The 26,822-nt window shown below is 41.3% G+C and overlaps 1 protein-coding gene across 1 annotated transcript; it reads right to left on the reverse strand.

Annotated features, from left to right (window-relative positions):
• Nucleotides 1–20,168: 20,168 nt before the first annotated feature.
• DIRAS3 (DIRAS family GTPase 3) lies at nucleotides 20,169–21,001 on the reverse strand. Its single transcript, XM_004588761.4, has one exon. It carries the CDS (start codon nucleotides 20,866–20,868, stop codon nucleotides 20,182–20,184), a length of 687 nt encoding a protein of 228 aa, XP_004588818.1. The 5' UTR covers nucleotides 20,869–21,001; the 3' UTR covers nucleotides 20,169–20,181.
• Between the last annotated feature and the right edge of the window lie 5,821 nt (nucleotides 21,002–26,822).

Genomic DNA, 26,822 nt, shown 5'->3' on the forward strand with positions numbered 1-26,822 from the left:
AACGTTCTTCAAAGTTCTCTATTTTATTTTATTTTGTTTTATAATGATATTCCCTTTATAAATTCTCTTAATCAAAGCCTAGTAATAATCTCATTGCTTAAATAGTCATTTCCTTTGAGGTAGACTTGGGCAGAAGTAGGGATGGAAAGGAAGAAGAAAGCTCCAAGTAGGAGTTAATGGAGTTCCAAACAGAAAAGGTTCAGAAACTATGAAGTCACCTAATTGTGACTGGCATGGTAGATCTGAGCCCTTTATCTTCCCATTCTGTCCACAATTCTTGTACTTCAGAATGTACAGTGGTGTACTGGTGAATATTCAACAACGGACCCTCCGATGGGACCAGTTCCTGATTTATGGTATTTGGCAATTTCCATTTGGTAGTTACTCCTACATTGTCCAGTTCCACTCTGCCAACATGATAGTGCTAATACATTTGGAAAGAAAAGTGCAGTAGCACTCTCTGCTGAGTAGTTCCTCCAGACAGGTACAATCAATATAAAAGTCATTAATGCATGGATAAAAATGAGCAGTGGTAAAATAGGAATTACAGGGATGAGTTCTGAGTACTTCAGTATATTTATTTTACTATAATTTCTGTAATTACAAACTTATCTAATTTTTATAATGATTGTATTTAGCAAACAGCTCACAAAGTTCCTGAATATTTAACAATGGGTTCTTTGACTTTAGAATTAGTGTTCAGCCTTTGGCCATTGCACATTGCTCAGGCCCTGCTTCGAACCTCATGAACATTTCTCTCAAACCCAGGCAGTTATATCTGCATCAAGCTCCTCAGACTTGTCAAGCACAGAGAGCCATTTACTCACTATTTCTTTTAATTATTCAACTCATATTTTTAAGGGCTTACATTGTGTCTTCACCGACACAGTTTTGAGGAACTGGGATAATATTGAATTAGACAAGCAAAGACATCTTGCTGTCAAAAAGTTGTTTAAGTAGGAGAACTACTGAATAACAAGGAAGCAAAAAAAAAAAAAAAAAACAGACAGTATACTTGTAGACAGTAATTATGATTTGAAGAAAAGACCTGTGTTGAGTCAGAGAGTGACTCAGATGTGGCGGGTAGTAGAAAGTCTGGGGCAAGAGTAAGTTGGGTGGGTGTGAGGAACATTAGAAGGACAAGGTGGGTGGGGAAGCTAATGAGAGAATGTGAAAAATTAGGATCCAGGGCAAGGCAGGGCTGAGTCTCCAGCTTGTGGGGGACAGCAGATAGGCTCTGCTCCTCACTGTAGCTCTCATCCCAGCGCCTGTGTCTGCCATTTCTGCTTATCCAGGGTCTATTCGGTCACATTCTAAATCCCCACACTACTCTACATTTCTACTAGTGTGCAGGCTCCTTAGGAAAGCAGTGCTATCTATTTCCCAGAGCTTGCTAAGAATGTAATATGCCATAAAAACTTCACGAATGTTTGTGCTGGAGCAGAAATGATAGCAACATGCCTGTGCTGAGCAGCCCAGCTCTGATAAGCACAAATCCCCAGGACTGGAGAATGTTAGTGCCAAGGACATGGGCTTTGGCACATAGGATTGGCTTGGGTTAGATCTGATTTTTGCACAAGTTATCTTGTACTTTTCAGGAATAGAAGTCCTGGTATCTACTTTGAGATGGTCGTAAAAATCACATGCAATCCTAATTTTGTCCCATGCTTAGAAAAACTGTCCTCTTTTGGTTCTTCATGTATTGTTTTTCTTCATGGCACTTAATATTTTCTGGCATTATTTTATACTTCTGTGTTTGTTTATTATATTTTTTCCTACCCTACCACACTGTATGTTTCATGTGGGCAATAATTTAAGTCTGTTGCATTCTTCTCTGTATCCTCAGCACCCAGAAAAGACCTCTGTATTGAATAGGCCTAAGTAAAGGTTGAGTGGATGAAGGATGGTTAGTGAGTCCAGTATTGATGATTACTGAAAACTTCACGGATTTTCAAATATCTCCTGCTAGATAACTGACTTGAACTCCAGGGTGTAGCACTTTCTTCTACCTTCCACATATCCCATATGCCATAAATGCCCGGCCTGTCCTCATGTAGTAATTGCAAAGCCCTACCCTGCGGCATTCTGGAGATGTACTTTGGAACTTTTCTGATTCTGACAGAAAATTGTTTGGTCTATTATGGTGTTCTAAAAGCCCAGGAAACTTTTCTGCTTTAGATTTAACAAAATCAACAAGAAAATGAAAAGCTTTTCTGTAACAAGGAAGTTATATTTCCAAGCATATATCTAGCTTATTTTTCATTTGCAGTCAAGTCAGTTGATTATTCTGATTTAAGCACAAAATCTTTCTGCAGATTTATCTGAATTGTGTTCTCCCTCAGCAGGTGATGAACAGGGAAGCAAACCTTGAGACTATGATACTAATTTATGGTGGTTAAAGATCACAGTTTCTGGAATTGGACAAATCTAAGTCTTTCCTATATCACTCTGTATCCTAGGAAACCACTTAACCTTAGTGAGCTGAAATTTATTCTATAAAATTTAGCTTCCTATAATAATACAAGTTTATTAAGCATTTTTAATATTCTATGGGCAGCACTAGATATTAAGGATACACTAATGAATATGAGTCACAAGTGACAATATTCTTATTAATCTTATACTCCAGCTGATTGGAAAACGATTAAATGAGTAATTATGAAAAGGGTATAAAGAGATTCTGGGCAATCGGTAAGATTTAACTAAGGCAGTAAAGGTTAAAAGAAGTTAAGCAAAGAAGAGTAGTAAGTGACTGGGCTGCAAGGAAAAAGAATGGATCTTATATTGAGCTTTGGTTTTGAAAGAGGTCAGAAGTATGTTTTCATAAGATGATGGGCAAGATGTTTAGAATTTACCATGCAACTTTCAGGACCAGATGACAAATGCACAGAATGAGACAAAGCAATTGTTTCCACTTTTGCATGAAACCCATGATTTCTCTGAGACCCCTAATATTTTGGGGTACAGCATAATGTAAACTTGCTTTTGGACTGCCATTGGAAGGTTAAGCAGCTCTGGAAGAATGTGGCAGATACTAAGTGCAGCTGCAGTTGCTTGACCAGTTTATGCATAGAAGTAACCCAAAGACTTCTCAGAAATTCTTTTTGGTAGTAAAGGCGATGGGTTCTCAATTACCAGGTGAGGACAAGAATGAGATCTGCTGTACAACATACTGTCACATAAATTTGGAACAGTTATGGGATGACACATATTTCTGGGATAATCATAGTCAGAAACAAAAGCTGTAGCTACTTAACCAATATTTGACAATAAACTGGGTATCTAGAATGTGATTCTATAACATCTTTATATCATGAAAATGGGAGTAATTTATAAATATTGACTCATGATATGCATAATGATGTTATAAGGGAGTTAATAGTTTTTATTGTTGTGTTAAAAATGGTCACACACACACACACAACAGTTTAAACAATGCATGTTGGTTATTTCACAGTTTCTGCAGGGCAGAAACTGCTCTGAGAATTGTATGGCTGGCTACCTTAAAGTGTTGAGTCAGGTGTACTCTCATTTAGAGACTTATCTGGGGAAGAATATCTCAGAGTCATGCAGGTTGCTGTGAGAATCCATCTTTGGGCCCTGTTTTTCTGCTGGCTGATAGCAATTCTCAACTTCTAGAGACCACCCACAGTTCCTAGCAGCTCTTCTCATTGCCTGGCCATGCCAATTTTTGATGCATAGTTGATTACTTCACCAAGCTCACAAGCAGTGTCTCCAACTCCTATCTTTCCTCATGGAATCTTACATAGTGAATCTTCATCACTGGAATGATACTAGATTGCCTTTGTCATATTCTACTGGTAAGAAGCAAGTCACAGTGGGGAGGGAATCCCACATCATGAACACTAGTAGATGGGACTTATTGGGGATAGCTTGAAGGGTATGCATAATAACACTGTAATGGAAAAACTCTTATTAGCCCTCATTTTACAAATGAAGCAGCAGAGGCCCTTGCCAAGGATGTGGCCATCAAACAGAAGAGGTTGTTTGCATATTCATTCAAGCTGGCATCATAGTTCCTCTCCTGACCACTGTACTGTCCACATTTCACTGAAGAGAACCTAGACTGGATTTCTGCTGCTACAAGCTTAGTAATTCCTTGACCCCAAATTAGTGTCATTTCCCATCTTCAAACAATAATCCTTGGTAATTTCCTATTTGTGTTGCTTTACAGCTTTAAACATATTTTGTATAGCCCAGTGATGTGAAGAAGACAGTTGTGTTGCCATTCTCTGAGTAAGAGAACTGGTGTGTAGGAATGAATTACATGGGTACCATGAACTAGAAATGGAGTTCAATTAAGAGCTTCTAGCTTCCCTCTGTATCCCATGGTGTCATTGTGGACAGTGTTTTATGAGGAAGTACAATAATTTTCATTCTCCCACATAAAAATTAAGATAGCACAAAGTCACTGAATACTAAGAAATCATCTGTATTTACCATTCTGAGGTCTTCAATTGGTGTGTTCAGATCTTGTGCAGTTGGACACAAATAGAATTCCTCATAAACAATTTTTAATTCATGGGTAATATTCTGAAATTATACGTCTTCATTAAAAAATCCTAACGTAACATTGGGTTCACATTTCCCAATAAAACTGAGGGGAAGCTGCCCACACTATAGACTGGTCATCTTCTCCCCACCCATAATTTACCACCATTCAGACTCCTCCCCTACTCCTTTGCTGTGGACCTTCAATTTCAGATCTTCTCATTTTGATTTTGAAGAGCTGCAATCCACAGAAGTTTTCAGAGACTACCAGATAGTGAGGAATGGTAAGCTGATACTAAAACCAGTCCCTTAAAGATGTGCCCCTACCATCAGGGTGGAGGAGCATTTTCCCCAGGTGGGCATTTTCAGGCAAAAAAGCCAAATATATGAAGAGCTGCCCCTGTTCTCAAATCGCTTGGGCTAACAGCACTGCTTGCTCTGCCTTTAAATTGCACTGGGAACAAATATATTTCACAATGTTCAGCTCGAGGTTACAGAGAAAAGCTCACCGACGGAGTGCTGCAATTATGAGTAATTTCCCTCCAAGTCCCTCTCTTTCTCTCCCACTCTGGATTATTAACTCTGGTACAAAGAGGCTACATGAGCTTTCAGAGCAAAAGGAGTAAATAGGAGGACATGCTTTAATGTGGCAGACTAGTCACCTCCCACGCTTGAGTGTACTGCTTATCAAGATGGAAAGTTTCAGATGTGCTTCTCTGACAAATATCAGGTAAACACAATTTCTGGGAATACCAAGGCTGAAGGTATTGAGTAGATGGTTTTTTGCATTAGCTGTGTAATGAATAAGGCAGAGAAGGAGGGAGAAAAACAGCAATCCAATTTAGTTGGCAGGTTGAGGAGTTACCATGATACAGGCATTGAGGACAAAAATTTCATGAGATTATTTTATTTCCTCTGCACAGTTCACGAAGTCACATTGCAAAATGAAAGACGTTGATTAAGCCCATGTCCTTGAACTCTGAGTTCATCTTGTGACATCAGGAGGACCTAAGAATGCCAACCAGTGTTACATATCTAATCCTTTTGAGCTTTATCTGTTTCTCCTGTGTTGAATACCAGGACCTATATGCACAATATGTTTGCAGAGTTTTAAAAATTAATAATTAGACCATATGGGTCCTCACTGGGGTTACTTCCCTATTAAATAAATTGAAAAACCACTGTGATTGATGTCAAAATATTTGGATTCTAGTCTCTACTCTGTCTTTTCTGCTGAGACTCATAAGAAAATTAGCTACTTTTTTCAGTCATTAGAAAAAATAGGCATATGGTAATAGAATTCAAACTGTATTAAAGGGTGTAAAATGAGAAGTGAGTCTCTCTTGCTCATTAAACTGCCATTCCTCTCCTGAGAGCCAGTGATTATTAAAAGTTATTTAAATATTCTTCCAGAATAGTTTTCTATAAGGCATATAGAAAACAACTCAGTGCACTTCTCTCCCCACCACATACGCATTTTTGTTTATCATTTTTATTTTCGATGATTTTTACATAATTGACTAGGATGATAAAGGACTACAGGAAGGTGAGTGAGACCATTATTTCCACGTTCTCTTTTTTTCCTTCTCGTATCTGGGTAAAGGGAGAATATAAGGAGAGAAGCCACACCCAGCCTCCCAAATGCCTCTGCACTTTGGGATGAAAGACAGCCACCTGATACCACCCCAGGGTCCCCGATGTGATGCATGCTCTGAGGGTCCTGATCAAGAGGTTCAGATAGTTCAACAGTTCTGAATTACTGCTGATCTCACCACTCTAGGCATGATGAAATTTCTCCAGAATCCACTGGTTGACGCGGAGTCTCCATTTGCCCAGATATTCACTGGCTGGGGTGGTTGATCAGTTTGTTCTGTCTTCTGTCCTCTTGCTTCTGTCCTCTGTTGCGCTACCAGGTGTCCTCTGCAGAGTCCAACATACTGCCATATCCTCCATGTTCACCTGGATTGACTCATACCACCTCATTCCTCTAAAATCTGCACTCCCCTTATAGTCATACAAGCAATTTCTTCTGCCAGTGTTCATCATATTTACTATATATAGGTTGCTTAAAATGTGCTAGGCCATATCTTAAATATTTCATTTGTTAGCAACTCATTTAGAACTCTCAACAAACCTACCTAGGAAGTATTTATGTATTTATTTGTATGTTATTATTCCACGGTACAGTTCCATTGGCTCTTGGATTTCCCTTATCCCCTCCCCTAATCCCTATTCCCCACCCCCACTTATTTCTCCATCTCATTACAATAGCATAGTACTTCACAATCAGTCATAAGCCCATCATTTTGCTATTAAAGTGTATCCTGACATTATGGATGAAGATGTGTTTGTTTATTTGAAAGGCAGACTTACAGAGAGATAGGGAATGAGGAGTGGTGACACAGAGAGAGAGGAGACAGAGAGAGAGAAATCTTCCATCTATTGGTTCACTCTTCAAAGGGTTGCAGTGGCCAGGGCTGGGCCAAGCCAAAGCAAGGAGAATGGAACTGCATTTCAGTCTCCCATGTGGATACAAGGGCTCACATACTTGAGCCATTTTCTGCTGCTTTCCCAGTCACATTTGTAGGGAGTTGGAACCTTCTAGGACTCAAACTGGCACTCCTATTTCACAGGCAGTGGCTTAACCAGCTGTACCATAATGTCAAGCACTCAGAATAGTACTGGGAATTCTCATGGTTTCCCTCTAGATTTCTTCAGTCTCCCTCTGTGAGCCTATTGTGCCATGTACCCTTTCTCCATCCAACCTGAACAATTTGCCATCACTTGAACTTCCTACACAGTCTGTCTTATGGAGTTTATACATAAGGTGTTTTTCTTTAAGAAAATACAAATGAAAACATAGCTATCTTTGGTGGCTTCCCTGCTTTTCTATAATTTGTGTACAAATGTTATAAAGAAGAAGCACTATGTCATCACTGCGGTACAGAATCCCCACCTTCACACAGCTTCTAATTCTAATGAGAGAATGTGACAAGTGCTGAGGTGGGTCTGTTCTCCAACCCAATTGTCAAAGCTGTGATTGAACAAACTGCTGCTTAAGACCCATCATTACGAGATATTATGACAAGCAAGCCCAGCACCAAGTGAAGATGTGTGTTACTACATAAATAGATTCGTTTCTGTGTTAATCTCATCTCTGCCAATCGTTGTATGACCTTGGGCAAGTAGTAAAACTGTAGGCCTTGTTTTCCTACTAGGTAGAATGTGTCATAAAAAATTCTTTTTGACTTGCCTTCTCTCTATAACTCTGCCTTTCAAAAAAGTAAAATAAATCTTTTTAAAAAAATTTGTTCTGAATTTGTGAGATCTTCTTTAGGCTGTGTACATTAACCAGGAAGTTAGAACAAGTGAATATTTATGAACTCACCCACATAAACCTCACAAATGAGGGACTTACAAAAAAAATTTCATGGAAAATGCTATTATGAAAAAAACTTCATGATTTCAATTTTTCATCAAAATAAATTGATCTTTTAATTCCCTCTTTGCATTAATTTTCTGAAGTACTCTCAAAGTGATATCGAAGAGTTAAACTCCTTGAATCTGAAGTTGCAAAAGGTATTTACACACTTTTTTCACGTATTGTCAGCGTGAAATGCATGACAGATTTGAGAGTCACTATTGGTAGCCTAGAAAAACATCATATCAGAACAGTGGGAATATTTTCAATTTTCATTTATTTTATTCCTCACCAACACTCTAAATTCACTAAGTCTGATATATTTATTTTTCCAGGCTTTGGGCATGTGGGCCCAGGTTTATATATATATAGATGCACTGTGTGACTCCATTTGTATGCAAACATACTTCAGTAGATTTTGTTACACTCTGTTAATCTTGAAATTCATGAAATTTCACAGATAACTGATATTACAGAGACTTTCAATATATGCTATCATTTTTTTCTAACATGATTGTTTAATTAGGCTTAAACTAGAAGTTGGTTCCTCTATCAACACTACTATAGAGTCACAAAGATGAATCATATATGTAATCTTTATTTTCTGACAATGACATCAAAATAAGAATAAACACAAAATTAACTTTAATAATAGATTTTACTTAACTCTCCATATCAAAATATTATCATTTTAACAAGTGATCAATATAAAGAATTATGAGTCTGCATTACTTTTTTTTTTAAAGATTTATTATTATTGGAAAGCTGGATATGCAGAGAGGAGGGGAGACAGAGAGGAAGATCTTCCGTCCAATGTTTTGCATTACTTTTATACATTCATTTTTATATGCTGAATGAAGACTGTATTTTATACTGACAACACATTTTACTTCATACCAGTCACATTTCAAACGTACAACAGTCACATGAAACTCATGACTTTATCAGGCACTGAAAATATAAAAGCTGTATATTCAAGCTCGTTAGAACACTGCTGACTCCTACCAAGAATTGTTAGAGGAATTTAGAGACAGAGCTGGGATTGGGCAAATCCTGGATCCTGGAACTCCATCTGTGTCTCCCAAAAGGATGTTAGGGGTCCAAGAATTTGAGCCATTTTCGACTGTTGTCCTCAGTGCATTAGCAGGGAGATGGACAGGAAGTGGAACAGCCAGGACATGAACTGGCAACCATCTGGGATATTAGCATTGTAGGCAGTGACTTAGCTTTTTGTGTCACAATGCCTGCCATGCAGGAAAGAGTCTTGGCAGGTTCTGTCATATCTGCTCTTATGTAGGTTAAGTCTTTCCTCCACAAAGCTTGTCAACAGTGTTTAAAGAGGTGAGATGGTTCAAAATGAGATTTATGATAAGGAATAGCTCCTTCAGCTAATAAAATACAAGATTAGATAATGCAGATTTGGAAGCTGGACTGTAGCAGAACCTACAGTTGTGGCCACGTATTATCTCTTATTTTGTGGCAATAAAACCTTGGATTTGGCAAGGCACCTGTATGCTGAAAATGAAGGCTACATTTCTTGGCATTCCTAAAAAGTGTGAAGAGAAAAAGTATGAATATCTTATGCTCACTTTGGGATGTAGGGGGAAGTGATGAATATGACTCTTATGAATGGTGCCTGCTTTTCTCCCCTATCACTTCTTTTTTTCCTAAATTTTACTTTCTCATTTGAAAGACCGAGTTACAGAGCAAGAGGGAGGGAGAGAGAAAGAGAACTCTTTCATTTCTTGATTCACTCTCCCAATGCTTACAGCTGGGCCAGGCAGAAGCAAAGAGCTTAGAACTCCATTTGGGTATCCCATACAGATAGCAAGGGTTCAAGCACTAGAGCCATTCTCCATTACTTTCCCAGCAATATGACCAAGAAGCTAGATTGTAAGTAGGGAAGCCAGGACTCAAACTGGTTCTTATATTAGGTGGTGTTGCAGATAGTATCACAGCAAGTAGGTTAACTCACTGAACTTCAATGCTGGCCCATCTTTTCCTCCTTATTGATTGATTAGGTGATTAATGGTTGGAGTTCAGCAACCATCTTGAACCACAAAGGAAGGAAATCAAGGTAGGCAAAGAAATAAGATAGAAATAGTCCATGTCCCTAAAATTTCAGAACACACAATGGCTCTGGATTGATCAATTACAAACTTTGTGCATCTCAAAAATAAACTCCAGTTGTACCTAAGCCACTATTATTGTAGATTTTTGTTACTCAAGGCTTAATCTATATGGCCTGGACTCTCAGGGTCTTGCTTGATTTTCATCACATCCCTCCCATTCAGTTGGGTTAGTTGCTCTCTCCATGCTCCAATAGTTCAGCGTAAAGCACTGATTTCACAAATACCTGCTGTAATTGTGTCTGCTTCTCATTCAATTCATTGCACATATACGTACTTGTTGATCACTATTGGCCCATTCTCTAGACTCTGTTTGGAACTGGCATTGCTCCTTCTATATTTTTCTTTGTGTTCCAGAGTCACATTCCATAAATCACTCTGGCTTGTATGTGTGACAATAAGAGGTTTTCATATGAGATATACAAAAATAAAGACATAAATGAAGTTGTTTCACACACAAGTATTTGAATAAATGAAGCAGGAATCATCAGTGGGATCCCTGGGACAACCTCTTGACTTCTGTTCTCCTCACCCTTCACACAGCTGTGCATAACTAACTCTTTGAACTAAATCTTTCTAGACTCAAAATGTCTAGAAATTTTCTGTTTGCCTAAATGAAACCCAATTGATATAACACCCATTATAGACTGGCTAGTTGACATAACTGGTTAGAACAATGATTAATGAAGAAAAATGTCTCTCAGTTTATGGAATATTCCATCTCTGTAACACAATAATTGTGTCTTGTATTTGCCAAGCACCAAACACAGTGTCTGCCATCTGAGAGGTTCTCATTAGTGTCCTTTAGGTGAACTGACTTAGATGATGATGTGCAGTTGCCTTCTGAAGTTTGGTGATTAAGTAAAGATCAGTGCTGATGCAGTGATGAGCCAAAGAACAAACATCTTAGAAACAGCAAAGGTGAGTGTTAAGCAGCTCTAGATTCTTACATGCAACATTTTAGGAAGATAACAGCGTGCATCACCCTGATGACAGGAAATACCTTCCAGTTCTGATATTCTTTCTTCTGCTTGCTTCACTCTATTTTGGAGACTCTCCACTGTACTTTTAATTTGCTCTACTGTGTTCTTAATTTCTGATATATCAGCCTTGATTTGCTTTACTGCTTCCTTAAATTCTTTGAACTCTGGTATGTGCTTCTCATTGTTGATCATAAGCTTTAAAATGAGTTTTCTGAATTCTGTGTCCCCCATTTTCTCGATGTCTTCCTCAATTAACTCTGAGGTTGGCATAGGGTTTTGCTCCTTTGCAGGGGAGTTTTCAGTAATATTCATTGTAACTCTGTCTCTTCTTTTGCTCTTGATCATTGTACTTCTGGTTAGCAGAGTCTTCTCCTTGGGGAAGGTTTCTAAGCTGTATCACCCACAGGTCTACAATGTGATTTGACTTATTGCAGTTGGTATACAACTTTTTGCTTGCAGTCACTTGTGTCACAACCTCCAGTGAGTTCCAGGTCTGGGCTCTTATGTCAGATTTCCACAAATACCTCCACAGCCCCAGCTCCTGGCTCACCATTCTCCACCTCCTGTGATACCATGCTGAGGTTGCACTGTTGTCTCTGTACAACCTTTCTTTCACTTCTGGTTGGAGCAGGTCCCAGGATTAGAGAGACACCAGGTGTCCAATATAATTAGGTTGTTGGTGCTGATGTTGCTGGGACCTGTTGGACATTAGGTCTGGGTGCCACACAGTCCTATTTTGACTGATATGATGCCACAGTCAGTATTATTTTCCTGCAGGACCAGTGCAATCCATGGAAATCAGTGAATTCTCGCGAGCTCAGCACATGCGCAGTTCACTGTTGTCCCCTGCAGTCCTAAAGCTACTGCCACAGTGTGCAAAATGGTGCATGACGTACCACTACTAGAGTTCTTGATCTGCTGGCCATCAGGCCTGAGGGCTACCCAGACTTATCTTGGATGGAACCTGTAGAATGCCACATTTATGCAGTTCACTGAGTCAGAAATGAGTTCACGCCCAGCTCAGTGTATGCTCAGTCCTTTCCCTTGCCTGTGCCTCCTTATGCAAAATGGCGCCCAATTCGACTCTAGGGGGCTGAGTGGGCTGTGAAATCCACCCTGTTCTCGCACTGCCCATCTGGTAACTGCTGCTCTGTCTCTGCTCCTGGTCAAATCAAACATACCAGCAGGAGGAATGGTTCTTTGTCTGGGTTCCCCTCCAAGCTGCCAGTGAAAATGCCTTCCCACCTGGTTGCTGGTGGAGTTCTGGTTGCTGGTAGAGTTCAGATTGCGGTTAGCTGAATGCTGCTGGAGTATCAGTCACTGCAACACCACACTGTTGTGTCCGCTGCTTTCCTGTGTGTGTCAGTCTCCAGGTACCCCTCTGCTGTTGTTCTGTCCTCTCCTATTTCCTGGAATGTGTCTTCTCTGCTTCATCCTGATTAAATGTTTTCCATCCATTTAAACGTGTTCTTACCCTATTCCACCATCTTGATCCTTGATTTTTTTTTTCAAAAAAAGCTGGAAGCAGAGCTGGATCAGGCCGAAAAAAGTATTCAAGAATTGAAAGACACTATTAAGAGGCCAAATATAAGAGTTATGGGAGTCCCAGAAGGTGCAGAAACAGAAGCTGAGTTTGCAAAGGTATTTATTGAAATAATAAAGGAAAATTGCCCTAATTTAGAGAAAGAATTGGGATACAAGTTCCAGGAGGGGCATAGAACTCCCAACAGGCCTGATCAAAAGTGATCTTCACCAAGACACATGATCATCAAGGCCTCTTCAATCAACATAAGGAAAAGATCCTTAAAAGTGCACGTGAAGAAAATCAATTGACATATTAAGGAATGCCAGTTAAACTCACAGGAGACTTCTCAAACGAAACTCTACAGTCAAGAAGAGAATGGAGTGGCATATCGCAGATTCTAAAAGAAAAAAAAATGTCAGCCCAGGATCACATATCCAGCAAAGCTTCCTTTTGTCTTTGAAAATGAAATAAAATAGGCCAGTACCTGAGTGCTAATCCAAAGCAGGAGATTGTCAGCTGAAACAGAAGATTTACATTTAACTATGAGTCGCTTCCAATGTCAAAACAATATCTGTGATCAGAAACCAGTAAAATCAGAACTTGAATGAAAACTGCACCAACAATAAAATGAAGACAATGATGGAGTGTTTGACAAGGATTTTAGAGCATCATAAATAATGCTTAAAAAATTACAAAATCTTTCAAAAGAAGTTAAAAATGAATAATCTTATAAAGAAATGAAGTTATGAAAAACATCCAAATAGAAATAATGGAAATGAAAGACTACAATAACCCAAAAGGAACCAATAGCCAGTTGAGTTCAAAAATAACATAGTGAGGACAGTAGACTACAGAAACAGTGAAATAGAGATAATATCAACAGCATTTACACAATCTGAACAACAGAGAAAAAGCAGTGCAAAAAAAGCCACAATACACCACAATGAAACTTCTGAAAACTCTGAATTAAAAAGACTTGAAGCAGCTAGAGAGAAATGACATATCTATAGGAAAATATTAACTTGCATGACAAATGTCTCATCAGAAACCAAAAAGGCCAGGAGAAAATAGCACAATGTTCTTCAAATGCTGAAAGAAAACAATGGTTAACCATCAATTCTCTGCTCAGAGAAAAAAAAAATCTGTCAGGAATTAAAATTAGAGAATTTGTCACAAGGAGATCTACCTGAATGTGATGCCTAAATGAATCATCAGGAACAAATAAAGAACAAAGTTGGGCAAATATATAAATACACTAATATATTCTAGTGAGTTTTTAATTTGGCAGTTGAAAGAAAAGACAGCATATTATATGATGCATATGGAAATATGCATCACACAAATATTAAATTTTAAAAATTCAGGAATTACTGTATTACTGGTTGAAAAACCTTAATCTGAAAACAAAATATAAAATGCTCCAAGTCAGACTTTTTCAACTGTGAAAAGAAGCCACGAGTGGGAAATTCCTGACTTTATCAGAAAGCTAAGTGAAGAATGTGGATACCTTGCGAAAACATTTATAAAATTGTCTGCATGTCATGTGTATAAGGAATATTTGAAACAAACCAATTTCCTGTGTAAACTTGGAGCCTATCCCATGGTATTTCCTTATGTATATGGAAATATTCTGAAAGCCAAAACACTTGTGGTCCCGTGCATTTCAGATAAGAGATGCTCAATCTTTATTATCACACAAAGTATACTTCATTGTAAATAAAACTACGTGAACATTGTATAAAAATAAAAAGATCAATTTACTGATTCTGTTCTCCATTTTTTGCATTCTATTATTGAGCCTACCCTGATTTTTTTTACTGTAATATATTCTTTCAATTTTGTAATTTCCATTTTATTCTACATACATGTTTGCAGCTTTTATTTTTGTTTGCTAAAAATATATAATTGCTGTTTTAAAATTCTCTTTAGACAATTGCAACAATTCATTTCACCTTGCTGTTGTGCCAGTTGATTTCTCTTGTTCAGGTTGCAGTATGCTGGTCCTTGATTCATGGAGTGATTTTTCTATTGTATCCTATATAGTTTGTCTATCTGGATATGAGACTTTGTATTCTATTTTTATGTTTGTAGTTAGCAGGCATTTCCTCTAATATATGGTTTGAAGAGTAGTACCACTCCAGCAAAGGTGGAGTGCTGATTTACACAGCCTCTATGGAATGGTGGAGTAGAATTTCAGCCCCACTCTCAGTTATGGAATTGTTCCCAACCATTGTGAGTATAGACTTGCACTGCTTCGTTGAGATGTCAACCCAGTTTCTCTGGGAACCACAGTGATGATATGCTGCAGGATGTAGACCCATTATGCATAGCCTGGTTCTACTTGGTTCTACCTTTTAGAATTTTTCTTGGCTTTGTTGTGTTAAATCCAGGGTTATTCTAATTGTAGGTAAGTATATCTGGGAGGAATGGGGTTACTTTGTCTTAGCTAGACCCAGAAATTTCACTGATTTACTAAATCTAAGGAACACTTTCAAATCCTCATATTTTTATTTATATCATTTTGCTGTTAGAGACTACATGCTTTTCGTTGAAGCTCAGTTTTTTTCTTTTGTTTGTATCTTATTAATTTCTTACTATTTTTTGGTCCCTCCTAAGTGCCCTTCAGTTTTGTCTTTGTCAGTAGCTTTCTAGGTGCTTCTGTTCTCCAAGAGTCTGTCCTAAGTCCTTTGATCTAACCTCTTCTGTCTGTCAACAACCCTGCCTCAATCATACGTTACGAATGCACAAATTGTTGTCCATAGTCCCAACACCTAGACCAACTCACTTTGGAAACATCTACTGAATGTCCTATAAGCACCTTGGCAACTGTGTGCTCCCAAATGCGGTTGTACATGCCTATATAAACAGATGTTCTCTCAAATCAATACAACACTCTGCAGCTTTGAACTTGGTTAATGAGCCATAACTCACTTAGGAATCCCACGCTGGAATGTGACAGTCACGTTAGTTTCTTCCTGTCTTCCAAACTCCCACACGTTGCTGTTGTTTTTACCAAATGGTCCTCAGATCCATCCCTCTGCCTCCATAAACCTCTGGCAATGTCAAAAACACTCAGAATTTAATTTCTACACAATGCTAGTAGTTTTCTAATAAGTCTACCTGTATTTCTCCAAACCTAATTTATTTTATTTTTATTGGCAAGGCAGATATACAGAGAGGAGAAAAGACAGAGAGGAAGATCTTTCATCCTTTGATTCACTGCCCAAGCGGCCGCAACAGCTGGAGCTGAGCCAATCCGAAGCCAGGAACCAGGAGGCTATTCCGGGTCTCCCACACGGGTGCAGGCTTTGGGCCGTCCTCAACTGCTTTCCCAGGCCACAAGCAGGGAGTTGGATGGGAAGCAGGGCCCCTGGGATTAGAACTGGAGACCATATGGGATCGTGGTGTGTGCAAGGCAAGGACTTTACTATCACGCTGGGCCCAAAAACTAATTTTTTCACAGGGATCTTTTTTTAATAATATGCAAACATTGGGTGCAGCGCAATAGCTCAATTGGCTAATCCTCTAATTGCAAGCCCTGGTATCCCAACATGGTACTGGTTCGTGTGCTGGCCAGGAAGAAATTTCTCCTCACTTCAGATTGGCTCAGCTCTGGCCATTGCGGCCATTTGAGGAGGGAACCAGGTATGAAATATCTTTATCTTGGGCTTGGTGTGATGGCTCAATTGGCTAATCCTCCCATTGTGAATGCCAAGATTCCATATTGCCATAGGTTTCTGTCCCAGCTGCTCTATTCCCCATCCTGCTCCCTGCTTGTGGCCTGAAAGAGTAGTAGATGAGGGCTGAAAGCCTTGGGACCTTGCACTCACATGGGCGACCAGGAAGACGTTCCTGGTTCCTGGCTTCAGATCAACTCAGCTCTGGCCATTAAGGCCTTTGGGGCTTGAACCAGTGGATAGAAGATATTTATCTCTGTTTCTCCTTCTCTCTGAAAGTATGCCTTTCCAATAAAAAGAAATCCAAGTACCTATGAAACTGTGTCACATAATACAATGTAATTAATGAATTAAAAATAATAAATAAATAGAAAACGACAAAAAAAAAATAGCTACTAAGAGGTGACATTTGATCAGGGAATCAAAATCAGACATCTCATGGGCAATACTCAAAGAAACAGTCTGAGAATCCTGCAGGCATTGTCCTTGTATGCAAAGAGGAACAAGTATGATCATATTTCATATTAGGAAAGCATTTTAAGAAAGTTAACCAGAGTTTTTGCTAGAAAGATGGCTAGAAAGAAATCATCAGGCTTCTCCTACCTAATGATACCCCTACTTTTCCTTATGAAACAAATACAAATTTCCAAGAGATTTTTTGCAAAATAATTAGGCGTCCATTTTAAAGTACTGATCTGGCTGTCACTTATTTTTGTTTTCTAATGTTAAAATCATTTTAGGAGCAATTATTTTTCTTTTGCTAATATTTTTAGAGAATAAAAATTAGCATATTGACATAAAAAAACAAAAAACAAAAAACAAATGCAAACACAGCCATGTCTGCCTTCATCCTTTAGTAATTTCCAATTTTTCTATAGGGTGAATTCTGAATTCCAACTTTCCAATCTCATATTCCTCAGTTTACCTATCCATTTCTAGTAGCATGCTACGACCTTTGTCCATGCTTTTGCTTATTCTTCCTCCTGAAGTTTCTCCTTCTGCTTCCACCCCTACCATCACCCCACCTAACTCATACCAAGGAACCCTGAAAGATTCTAGTCATGTAATCTATTCTGCGAAGACTTTCAAGTCTTGGTGAAAAATGCTTATCTGTTTCTGAAACATCTTAGGCATATGGAATTATTGGGTTGCCTTTTACCTCCCCTGCAGGATTCTGGAGAGGTTCGGATTCTGTGTAACACAAATAGAGAGGAAAGGTGAATTCATTCATCTCAGGACTAGTCCTCTTAGAAAGGAAAGTGTGTGGGATTCCCAGAGCCTATGAAACTGTCACATAATGCAAAATAATTAATAAAAAAAAAAAAAGAAAAGAAAGGAAAGTGTGTGGGTTTCAACTACAGGCTAAAATATTGTAAGTCACAGATGCACCAGTCCTGAATGTGAACAGACCGCTTTTTCTTGTCATTGTTCCCCAAACAATATAGTATAACAACGATTTACATAACAATAATGGTCATCTTACCTTAGGTAATGCAGAGATGAATTTCCTGGGGTGAGGGGCAGGAGAGAGGAGGTGCCAAAAGTTCTATGAAAATACAATGCCCTTTTATTTTTAAAAATTTGTGTTTACTTGATTGAAGTGTAGAGACAGAAAGCTGTCATCTACCAGATAATTCCCCAAATGCTGGCAGTAGTGGGGGCTGGGCCAAGGCTGAAACCAGGAGTGGGTGATCAGGGAAGTGAGTACCAGAACCATTAGCTGCATCACCTTTTGCCTCTGAGGTGTGGATTAATGTAGTGGGAAGCCAGAAATTGTGTGCAAGTTTGGGACTCCTAACTCTGATATGGACAGAGTCCTCCCCAGCAACATCTCAGCTGCTGTACAAAATGTGTACCTCACAATGTCTTATTTTTGACTACACATCATCTGAAAAGTTGAAAATCCATTCTTTCCTTTTTAAAGGTTAGTGTTTGTATGTTACTTAAATCCTTGGTAATCCCTTTGCTTAATTATAGGAAACAACAATAAATGCAATATATTTTTCAAGGACTATACTGGAATTGTCAAAGTGAAACATTTTCTTTTAGTAGTGGAATTAGTCTACGCTAAGCTATAAATTGTGTGTTAAAAATAAAATTCATAAAAAAGCAAAATGATTGAACCACTGAAGTATTCTTTTGTGACTGGGAACAATTGTTTTGAGAATGAATGTTAGATAATTGACTACTGAAAAAAAAAAGGCACTAGATAGATTTTTTAGCCTCTAAACTCAGAGTGTGCCACTGTGAAAGATATTTTGTGATTCCTTCTCAACAGTTATGCTTTGTTCCTAGAAACATACAGGTTGCCCAATAGATATTTGTTCAATAAAAAATGTTTTGTGAAAAATCAATTAAAAGCCCCTTCCCTTTATCTCCTCAAATTAAAGAAACACTAAAACAAGGGCATGTGTTATTTATGCAGTCTCTCATTCAAAACTATGCTCAAATATAAAATTAATCTTTTTAAAAATTCCATTATGGGGCCTGGCCTGCCTAGTGGCTAAGGTTCTTGCCTTGCACGCACTGGGATCCCATATGGTCTCCGGTTCTAATCCCGGGGGCCCTGCTTCCCATCCAACTCCCTGCTTGTGGCCTGAGAAAGCAGTCGAGGACGGCCCAAAGCCTTGGGACCTTGCACCCGTGTGGGAGACTCGGAATAGGCTCCTGGTTCCTGGATTTGGATTGGCTTAGCTCCAGCTGTTGCGGCCGCTTGGGCAGTGAATCAAAGGATGAAAGATCTTCCTCTCTGTCTTTTCTCCTCTCTGTATATCTGCCTTTCCAATAGAATAAAATAAAGCTTAAAAAAAACCTCCATTAAGGAATTTTCAAATTTCAAGTGCCATGCACTGGCTCCCCACAGCCTCCTATCCTCCTTTTCCCTCCCAGGCTCTTGAGACAAGACTCAGCTCTATGGGAGCTTGAATTTTGCTTTTCACCTCTAGAAACAGCAACACCCCCCCCCCCCCCATGAGCATCCTCTTCTAGGATGCCTGGAATTCTCCCAGTTGCCAGTCTAGGAAATGCTGTGGATACACAACAGCCCTGCATTGCAGAGATCATGTATGTATGAAGTTTTTATTTTTTTTATTTTGCTTTATGACACAGTTTAATGGGATTTCCCATTCCCTTCCCCAAGCTGCCTCCCTTCTCCCACTGATTTTTCCTCTACTTTTATAATGGGTGTTGTGTGAAGCTCTTCTTTGCAACCTTTGAGTATCCTTGAAGTCATAACGCACTGTCTTGTGACCGAATGAGAAAGAGATTCCTCAAAATTGATTGCACACAAGAAAAGCTTTATTAAGGAACTGCTAAATTTTTTTGAAAGCTACAAGGAGAAATATCTAAAGACTTTTGATTACATTAGCAAACAATCATCAGTGCTTTGGTGAAGGAATTTCACTTGCAGTTTTTTCTGCTCTGGACCTCATGTCACAGTGGTTACAGAAGACTCCCTTTTTATCTTTAGTGTATCAATCGCACAGCAAGCTGTCAAGGCATTTGTTGGGAAAACACATTTCTTGGCAGTCAAGTACACAATGGAGATATGATCAGGCACTTACAGAACTAGAAATTTTAACAACGATACACAATCACAGGGTTACAAGAAGGGTTGTGATTCTTGCAGTTCATTTTGGTATCTTTTTTCCTTGAAAACACTTTTTTCCACCCCCATTTACCAATAAGAGTCTGATTTAAAATGCAGCGTTTCTTTTTTCTTCTCCTGAAATGCCAATATTTTTAAGGACTAGATTCTATTAATTTATTTGGCCCAGGAAAAACCGAAATTATCAAGTTACAAGGTACATTAATGGAAGTCTAGGTGTTGCAGTCCAAACACAGCACAGAAGCCAACCGCATACAGGTGAAGCAGTACACTAGGGGAGTCAGCTTTCTACACACTATGGCAAAGGAGGGGGGTCAACTCTGAAGCTCACATAACAATGCACTTAGTTAGCAGCTTCTCCACAGCCTTGGACACCTGGAAATTCTTCTGGGGGTTCGGGAGGCAGGCGGCAGACATCTTCTCGTGGTTCAACAGCATGTGGAATAACTCCTGCACGTTGAACTCGGTCTTGGCGGAGGTCTCCAGAAAGGCGCAATTCCACTCCTGGGCTCGGGCGGCACCGTCGCTTGCGCTCAGCTCGCGGTAGCTCTGGTCGCTCTGGTTGCCCACTAGCACCACGGGGAACTTGTGCAGGCTGCTGCCCTTGATTCTGCGGATCAGATCATAGAAGGGTTTCAGCTCATCCAGGGTTTCCTTCTTGGCGACGGAGTAGACCAGGACGAAAGCGTGGCCCCTGAGAATGGCAAAGTGCTTCAGCCCCGGGTACTGGCGGGTGCCGGTGGTGTCGGTGATGTGCAGGGCGCCGATTTTGTTGCGGCCCAGCCCTTGGCGATGGGTGCTTTCAAGGGTGGCGAGGTATTTGTCTCGGAAGGTGCTACGGACCCACCGCTTCACGATGGCGCTCTTACCCACCCCAGAGGAGCCAACCACCACGATACGGTAATCGATTCTTCTCCGGTAGCGCGTGAAAGCGCGGATGAAGCGCAGGCTGGGGGGCAGAGCCCGCAGGCGCAACAGCAATCGTTCCTTGAGGGGAAAACACGAGTTGCCCATTGCTGGGATTCGGGTTTGGTGTCTAGCTGGTGGCAAGAGGCACCTATGGAGAAAGCAGAGACAGCAAGAGGATTGAGTTTTCAACCCACAAGGCTGCAAAGGCTCAGATTGTGGGGATGCCTTGCACGCTGCAACTTAAAGAGTTGCTTGGGTAGGCAGATGGACAAGAGGTCAGGCACCTGATGCATAGAGAGCCCTACTGGGCCCCCCTCCCCCACGCCACGTCTGCCGTTTGCGTTGCGGCAGAGGAGGGGCGGGGGAAGGGGGAGGTGCGGTCTGCATTTCAGAGAAGGGAAATAGGCAAAGAGTTTTTGCCACTGGAGCATTTCTGGGCTCCCAGTTTCCCCCGCCTCCGGCCAACCTTTTTTTCTACAGGGGGACTGGAAATGAACCTGTGGATAGAAGAGCTCTCTTATCTTATCAGAGAGGTTGCTCTCTGAGCTTCAAAAAAAATTTTTTTAAGAACGAAAATTTCTACATAGTATAGAACAACCTGTTACGGATAGGGTGGAATTTGCCCAACTCCAGCCTCCCTGCCCCACCCCTTCTGTTCACTACAAACCTGCTGAGAAACACAGAATCTCACGTCCTTATGCGTCGGGAGCCAAGGTGCTCTAACTGGAAGAAAAACAGGTGAAAAGCTCAACACGTATTTGGGGCACAATATCAAAAGGGCGCTTTTGGCAAGGGGAAGATAACAGGGGAGAAAGAACTCAGAAAGTAAATCTGTAATTATGGGATCGGGGATAATGTTTAATTTTATGGTTTGGAAACTGCTCATGCCTCCAGTGCAAAGTTGCGGGCGAGAGTTGAACACCTGCATCCGCTGCACGGCCGTGGCTCCCGCTGTACAGGCTGTACTACCACGGCTTCCGAGACTTGAACACTGCACCCGCAGCACAGCCGCGGCTCCCGCGGCACCCAGCGGCTCCCGCGGCACCAGCGGCTCCCGCGGCACCAGCGGCTCCCGCGGCACGGCCGCGGCACCCCGCGGCACCCCGCGGCACCCCACAGCACCCCGCGGCTCTCAAGACTTATACATCTGCACCCCGCGGCACAGCCGCGGCTCTCGAGACTTAAACACTGCACCCGCACACGGCCGTGATTCCGCTGCAGCAAGGGGTCAGCAGGAAGATAAGCTGGCGGCTCCTGACCACCACACTGAGAGCGATGAGCTAACAGCATGGAATGCCAAAACATATCCAGGACTACATCCCATTCGCACCCCACAGCCCTGTCTTGGGGGCATACCTCCCAACAGCAGAAGTCTTACCTGACTCCCAGATTCGAGGCAAGTCAGCCGCTAGCAGCCCACGGTGACGGGGGTCTTGAGGAGTCCAGGCTGGGAGACTCCACTTGCACACTGTGCAGGGGGGGGGAACGGGGATTCAGAGGGGTGGCAAAGCCCCAGAGTCCGCCCAGCATCCCCCTCACCCAATCGGAAGGTGTCAGAGCCTAGGCGGAGGCTGGGCTGGGGACGGGGGGTGGGGGGGGTGGACGGTCACATGCACGCGCTGCATGGCTCAACACCTAGCTTCAGCAGCCTTTGGATTCTAGGGTCCCTAAGATAGGGATGGTCTGGGGAAACTGCCAGAACTGTTGGCTCCCCTACACTGCTTTTCACACTGTGATTTCCAGAAAGGATGAAAATGGCAAAACACTAGTGCAAGAATTCAAAGCGCTACATAGGTAGAACGAACCTGTTCACAAACTGTGAGAAAATTTAGTAAGAATGTCCATTTTTTCTAAATTCATTTGCAAATGTTTGCAATTCTTGTCAAAAATTACAGCTAGCCGCCTTCTCTACCACATCTGGTTTACTTGTGACTCCAAAAACCTAAATTTTATTTTACATAAAAATTTAAATGGACTGTGTTCTTATATATAACATAAAATGTCAAATGCATAAAATGAAAAAAGCAAAACCCTTAGGAAAAAAAAAATCTTTGAACTCTAAACCAAGGAGACTTTGATAAAGCTCACGTAACCTAAATTGTTTTGTGAGAAACCCTCATAAAGACACTGGAATAAAAAAAAAGAAACATTAGAAAAATAATGCAAATCCTATAACCAGAGTACTCTCAAAACACAATAAAATCCAATTAGAAAAAACACACCTGAGTGAATAAAACACAGAGAAGGAAAAAAATCATATGCAAAGCTTTTCTACATTATTAGAGAAATATAAATTAAAAAATATAATGAGGAGGCCCATCCTTATGTTTCAGTGAATTAAGCTGCTGCTTCAGAGGCTAAAATCCATTTCCAATCCAGCTCCACTAACGTGTCTGGGGAAATCAGTGGAAGATCGGGCAAGTGGAGGGAGATCCGGAAGGGTTCCCTGGCTCTTGGATCACCCTGGCCTGGCCATGGTCGCTGCAGCGGCGCAGGAAGCAAACCAGCACTGGGAAATATCTCTGTCATTCTGCCTTTCAAACGAATAAGTCTTTTAACATACCAGAAGATATTGCAATACCCTTATCAAAATGACTAAAAAATAATTACATCCTCTGTTGCTGGTGGGAAGGTCAGATGACACAGCCAATCTGAAAAAAAAAAAAAAAACCAGTTTATCAGAAACCTGAACTTAAAACTCTCTTAAGTATTTATCCCAGAGAGATGAACATTTCTGTTCCTATGTTTATATCAGCATAACTCACACTAGCCAGATGTTAAAACAATCCAGATACCCCTTAATGCGTGAATGAGAAAAACCAAGTCTGTACCAGTTAGGGATGCCTGTGTCGCCAACGCAGCATACCACACTGCGGGCCCCCAAGGGCTGCTTTTGTGGCTTAGGGTTTTCCAAGTGCCTGTGCGGGTAACTGAAGGAGCTGCAGTACCTTGCAGGCAACCACTGACCTCAAAAGTGAACTCTGATTTTGCTTACTCTCAGGCATTGCTGAACTCCTTAGGCTGCCGTTGGCAAAACCTCCCGTGAAATCGTGGTCTCTAGCACTGGGCCCTCTTCCGTCTCCTGGTCTACCTTGCTCTGCTTCTTGGCACCTTGCATCCCTTCTCCCTGTTCAGGAGTGGGGAGTAGCATAGTCTACACTTGTGGGGTGTCCCCAGATAGCAAGAGGAGCTTTGCGCTGCGGGCGTGATTTGACCTGGCTCCCTTTTCTGGGTCAACAACATGCACCCCCAGTTTCCAGTTTTTGCACTGCCAAGGGGGTATCTCGGGGTCATTCTATTTTATGCCTCCCCAACCACCACCACTGGTACAAATTTTTTTTCCTCGGCGCCATTCCTGCTGATGAAACTGTGTGTGTTTCTCTTACATCGAATTATTTTGTTGTCCACAAAACCCTTCCAGGGGGATGAGCTTTTGGTCGCCCCTGAATGTGAGCCGCCAGGGGCCATCGTTGCTCCGTGCCACTGCCTGGCGGCGCTGAGCACAGGGGCTGCGGGTGGATGATGGGTCTCGGCCTTGCTGTTACCTAGCCAGCAGTGTCGGTGGCTCCTCAGGGTGTGAGGGTGGCTAGGGCCAGCTGCTGCTGCTGCTGCTGCGGCAGCTACTCCGGCTGAATGATAGCAGCTAGGCCACCGGTGCCAGTGGTTCCTCCAGGAGTGAGCGAACTCTTTTTTTTATTAAGAAAATGTCCATATGTATCAGCTTTGCAGCAAGTACAGAGTTTTGTTAAACTTTGTGTTAAATCTTTGTGAAACAAATTGATAGGAGTTACAAACAACTATAGCTTTGACTTGGCGACTGTAAACTTATGAGTGAAGTTGAACATCTTTTCATTTGTTTCTTGTTTCCTCACAGATCACAGTAGGTGCCTGTTTGAGGAGCTCAGAAGCTGCCTCCCTGGTGACAGGGCTGGCATTCGCTTGAGAGGATTGGAAGTCCCTGAAGAAGAGCCTGCTCTGGATCCAGCTGACTTCCTGACCAGGCCACCTTCTGCTATGTCTTTATGGTTGGGCTTGTCACTAAGTTCCTCAGCTGACCACAGGAGAAATACCTGGCCAGTGCTGATGTGTTCAAAAGCCCTTTCTTCAATCCCTGGCCACATAAGAAGCACTACGAAAATGCAGCTGAAACTTGGGAAACTGTTTGGTCAGGAGCTGGTTATATGGTTGCAATATAACAGTAGTTGTATGGATTGTAAGCAAATGATTTTACTTTCAGTTTTTTTTTTTTGGTAAAATTCAATTTAAAGAAAATCCATATTTAAAATACAATTAGTTGAGAAAACATGTTAGGAATGTGCAATATTCAAGCAGGGTATTGCCTGTGAAATACGTATGAGCAAATAATCTTGAGTTTTGCAAGTCATGGCTCTAGTTACTTCACATGCTGCCTTCCTAGGGCAGGTCGAGATTGTTCCTTCACACTCCTGCTTTGGGGAGTCTATTCCCTGTCAGTTTCCCACGACATCCTCCCTCCTTCCCTTTTAAACTCTGTGGAAAAGGAATGGCAGTTGCATCCCACCTGTATAAGCAGCTTAAAGATTGTCTTCATGATTTCTTATTTCCAAAGTCAGAGTAGCTTAAGAGCCTGTTCCTAAACCCCATTCAAGTTTCTTCTCCCATTGCTACCACATCTTTTCCCAAAGCTGTCTGCTTTCTCCTGGTACCGTGCTCCTTCAAATGCTTCGTTGTTCACAGATGCCTTCTTACCTCCTGTTCATGGAGAAACACAACTCACCAGCTCCTGGTCACACATGTACTCCAACCTTTTTCCTCCACTCAAGGTAAATCCCTTTGTCTGAGCACTGGATTGATTTTAACTGTGGGCCTAAGGGTCACCTGTATTGGAATCACTTGGGATGCTTGTTAAAAAATACTCCATCTGCTTCTACTTGAGCAAAATCTGGAGGTTGGCCCCAGGGCTCTGCATTTAGCCAAATTTCCCAGTGATTCTGATGAACAGGAAAGCTTGAGAAGATGTCCTTTGAACCTTGCCTGTTTAGTGGGCCCCTCTCTAATCCCGCATTTTGAGCTCTCTGTTTTTCTTTCCCCTACCAGAAAGCAATTGAATGTAGAAATCAAAAATGAACATCTTTTGTTGTGAACATTGTTAATATTTTAGCCTTCAATATTAATGCTGCATCATATAGAAACCAAGTCACATACTTTTGCTTAAACAAGCAAAAAATATTGAATCACTGTAATGTCCAAAATCAGGAGGAAAAGTCCTACTATTTCTGCAAAACACAAGAAATCATATGGAGTATTGCAAAGGCTTTATTTTTTATTTTTTATTTATTGATTGATTGATTGATTGATTTTTAAAGATTTATTCATTTTATTACAGCCAGATATACACAGAGGAGGAGAGACAGAGAGGAAGATACTCCATCCGATGATTCACTCCCCAAGTGAGCCGCAACGGGCCAATGCGCGCCGATCTGAAGCTGGGAACCTGGAACCTCTTCCGGGTCTCCCATGCGGGTGCAGGGTCCCAATGCATTGGGCCGTCCTCAACTGCTTTCCCAGGCCACAAGCAGGGAACTGGATGGGAAGTGGAGCTGCCGGAATTAGAACCGGCGCCCATATGGGATCCCGGGGCTTTCAAGGCGAGGACTTTAGCTACTAGGCCATGCCGCCAGGCCCTTATTTTTTATTTGAAAAGAATAATTACAGAGAGACAAACAGTGAGGAAGTTCTTCTGTTTGTTGGTTCACTCCCCAAGTTGCTACAATTTCCACAGTTAGGCCAGGCTGAAGCTGGAAATGAGCAGCTTCACCTGGATCTTCCATGCCAGTTCCAGCCGAGTTTGGAGCTTGAGAAGGGTGCATGGAGTCAGCAATAAGAAAAGACATGGACAGGGAGAATCAAGATGGTGGAACAGGGTAAGGATACGTTAAACGGACGGAAAGACATTTAATCAGGATGAAGCAGAGAGGACACATTCAAGGAAATAGGAGAGGACAGAACAAGAGAGGGGTACCTGGAGACTGACACACACAGGAAAGCAGCGAACACAACAGTGTGGTTTTGCAGTGACT

Source organism: Ochotona princeps, chromosome 2 (genome assembly GCF_030435755.1).
Source record: "Ochotona princeps isolate mOchPri1 chromosome 2, mOchPri1.hap1, whole genome shotgun sequence".
NCBI classification, from domain to species: Eukaryota; Metazoa; Chordata; class Mammalia; order Lagomorpha; family Ochotonidae; genus Ochotona; species Ochotona princeps.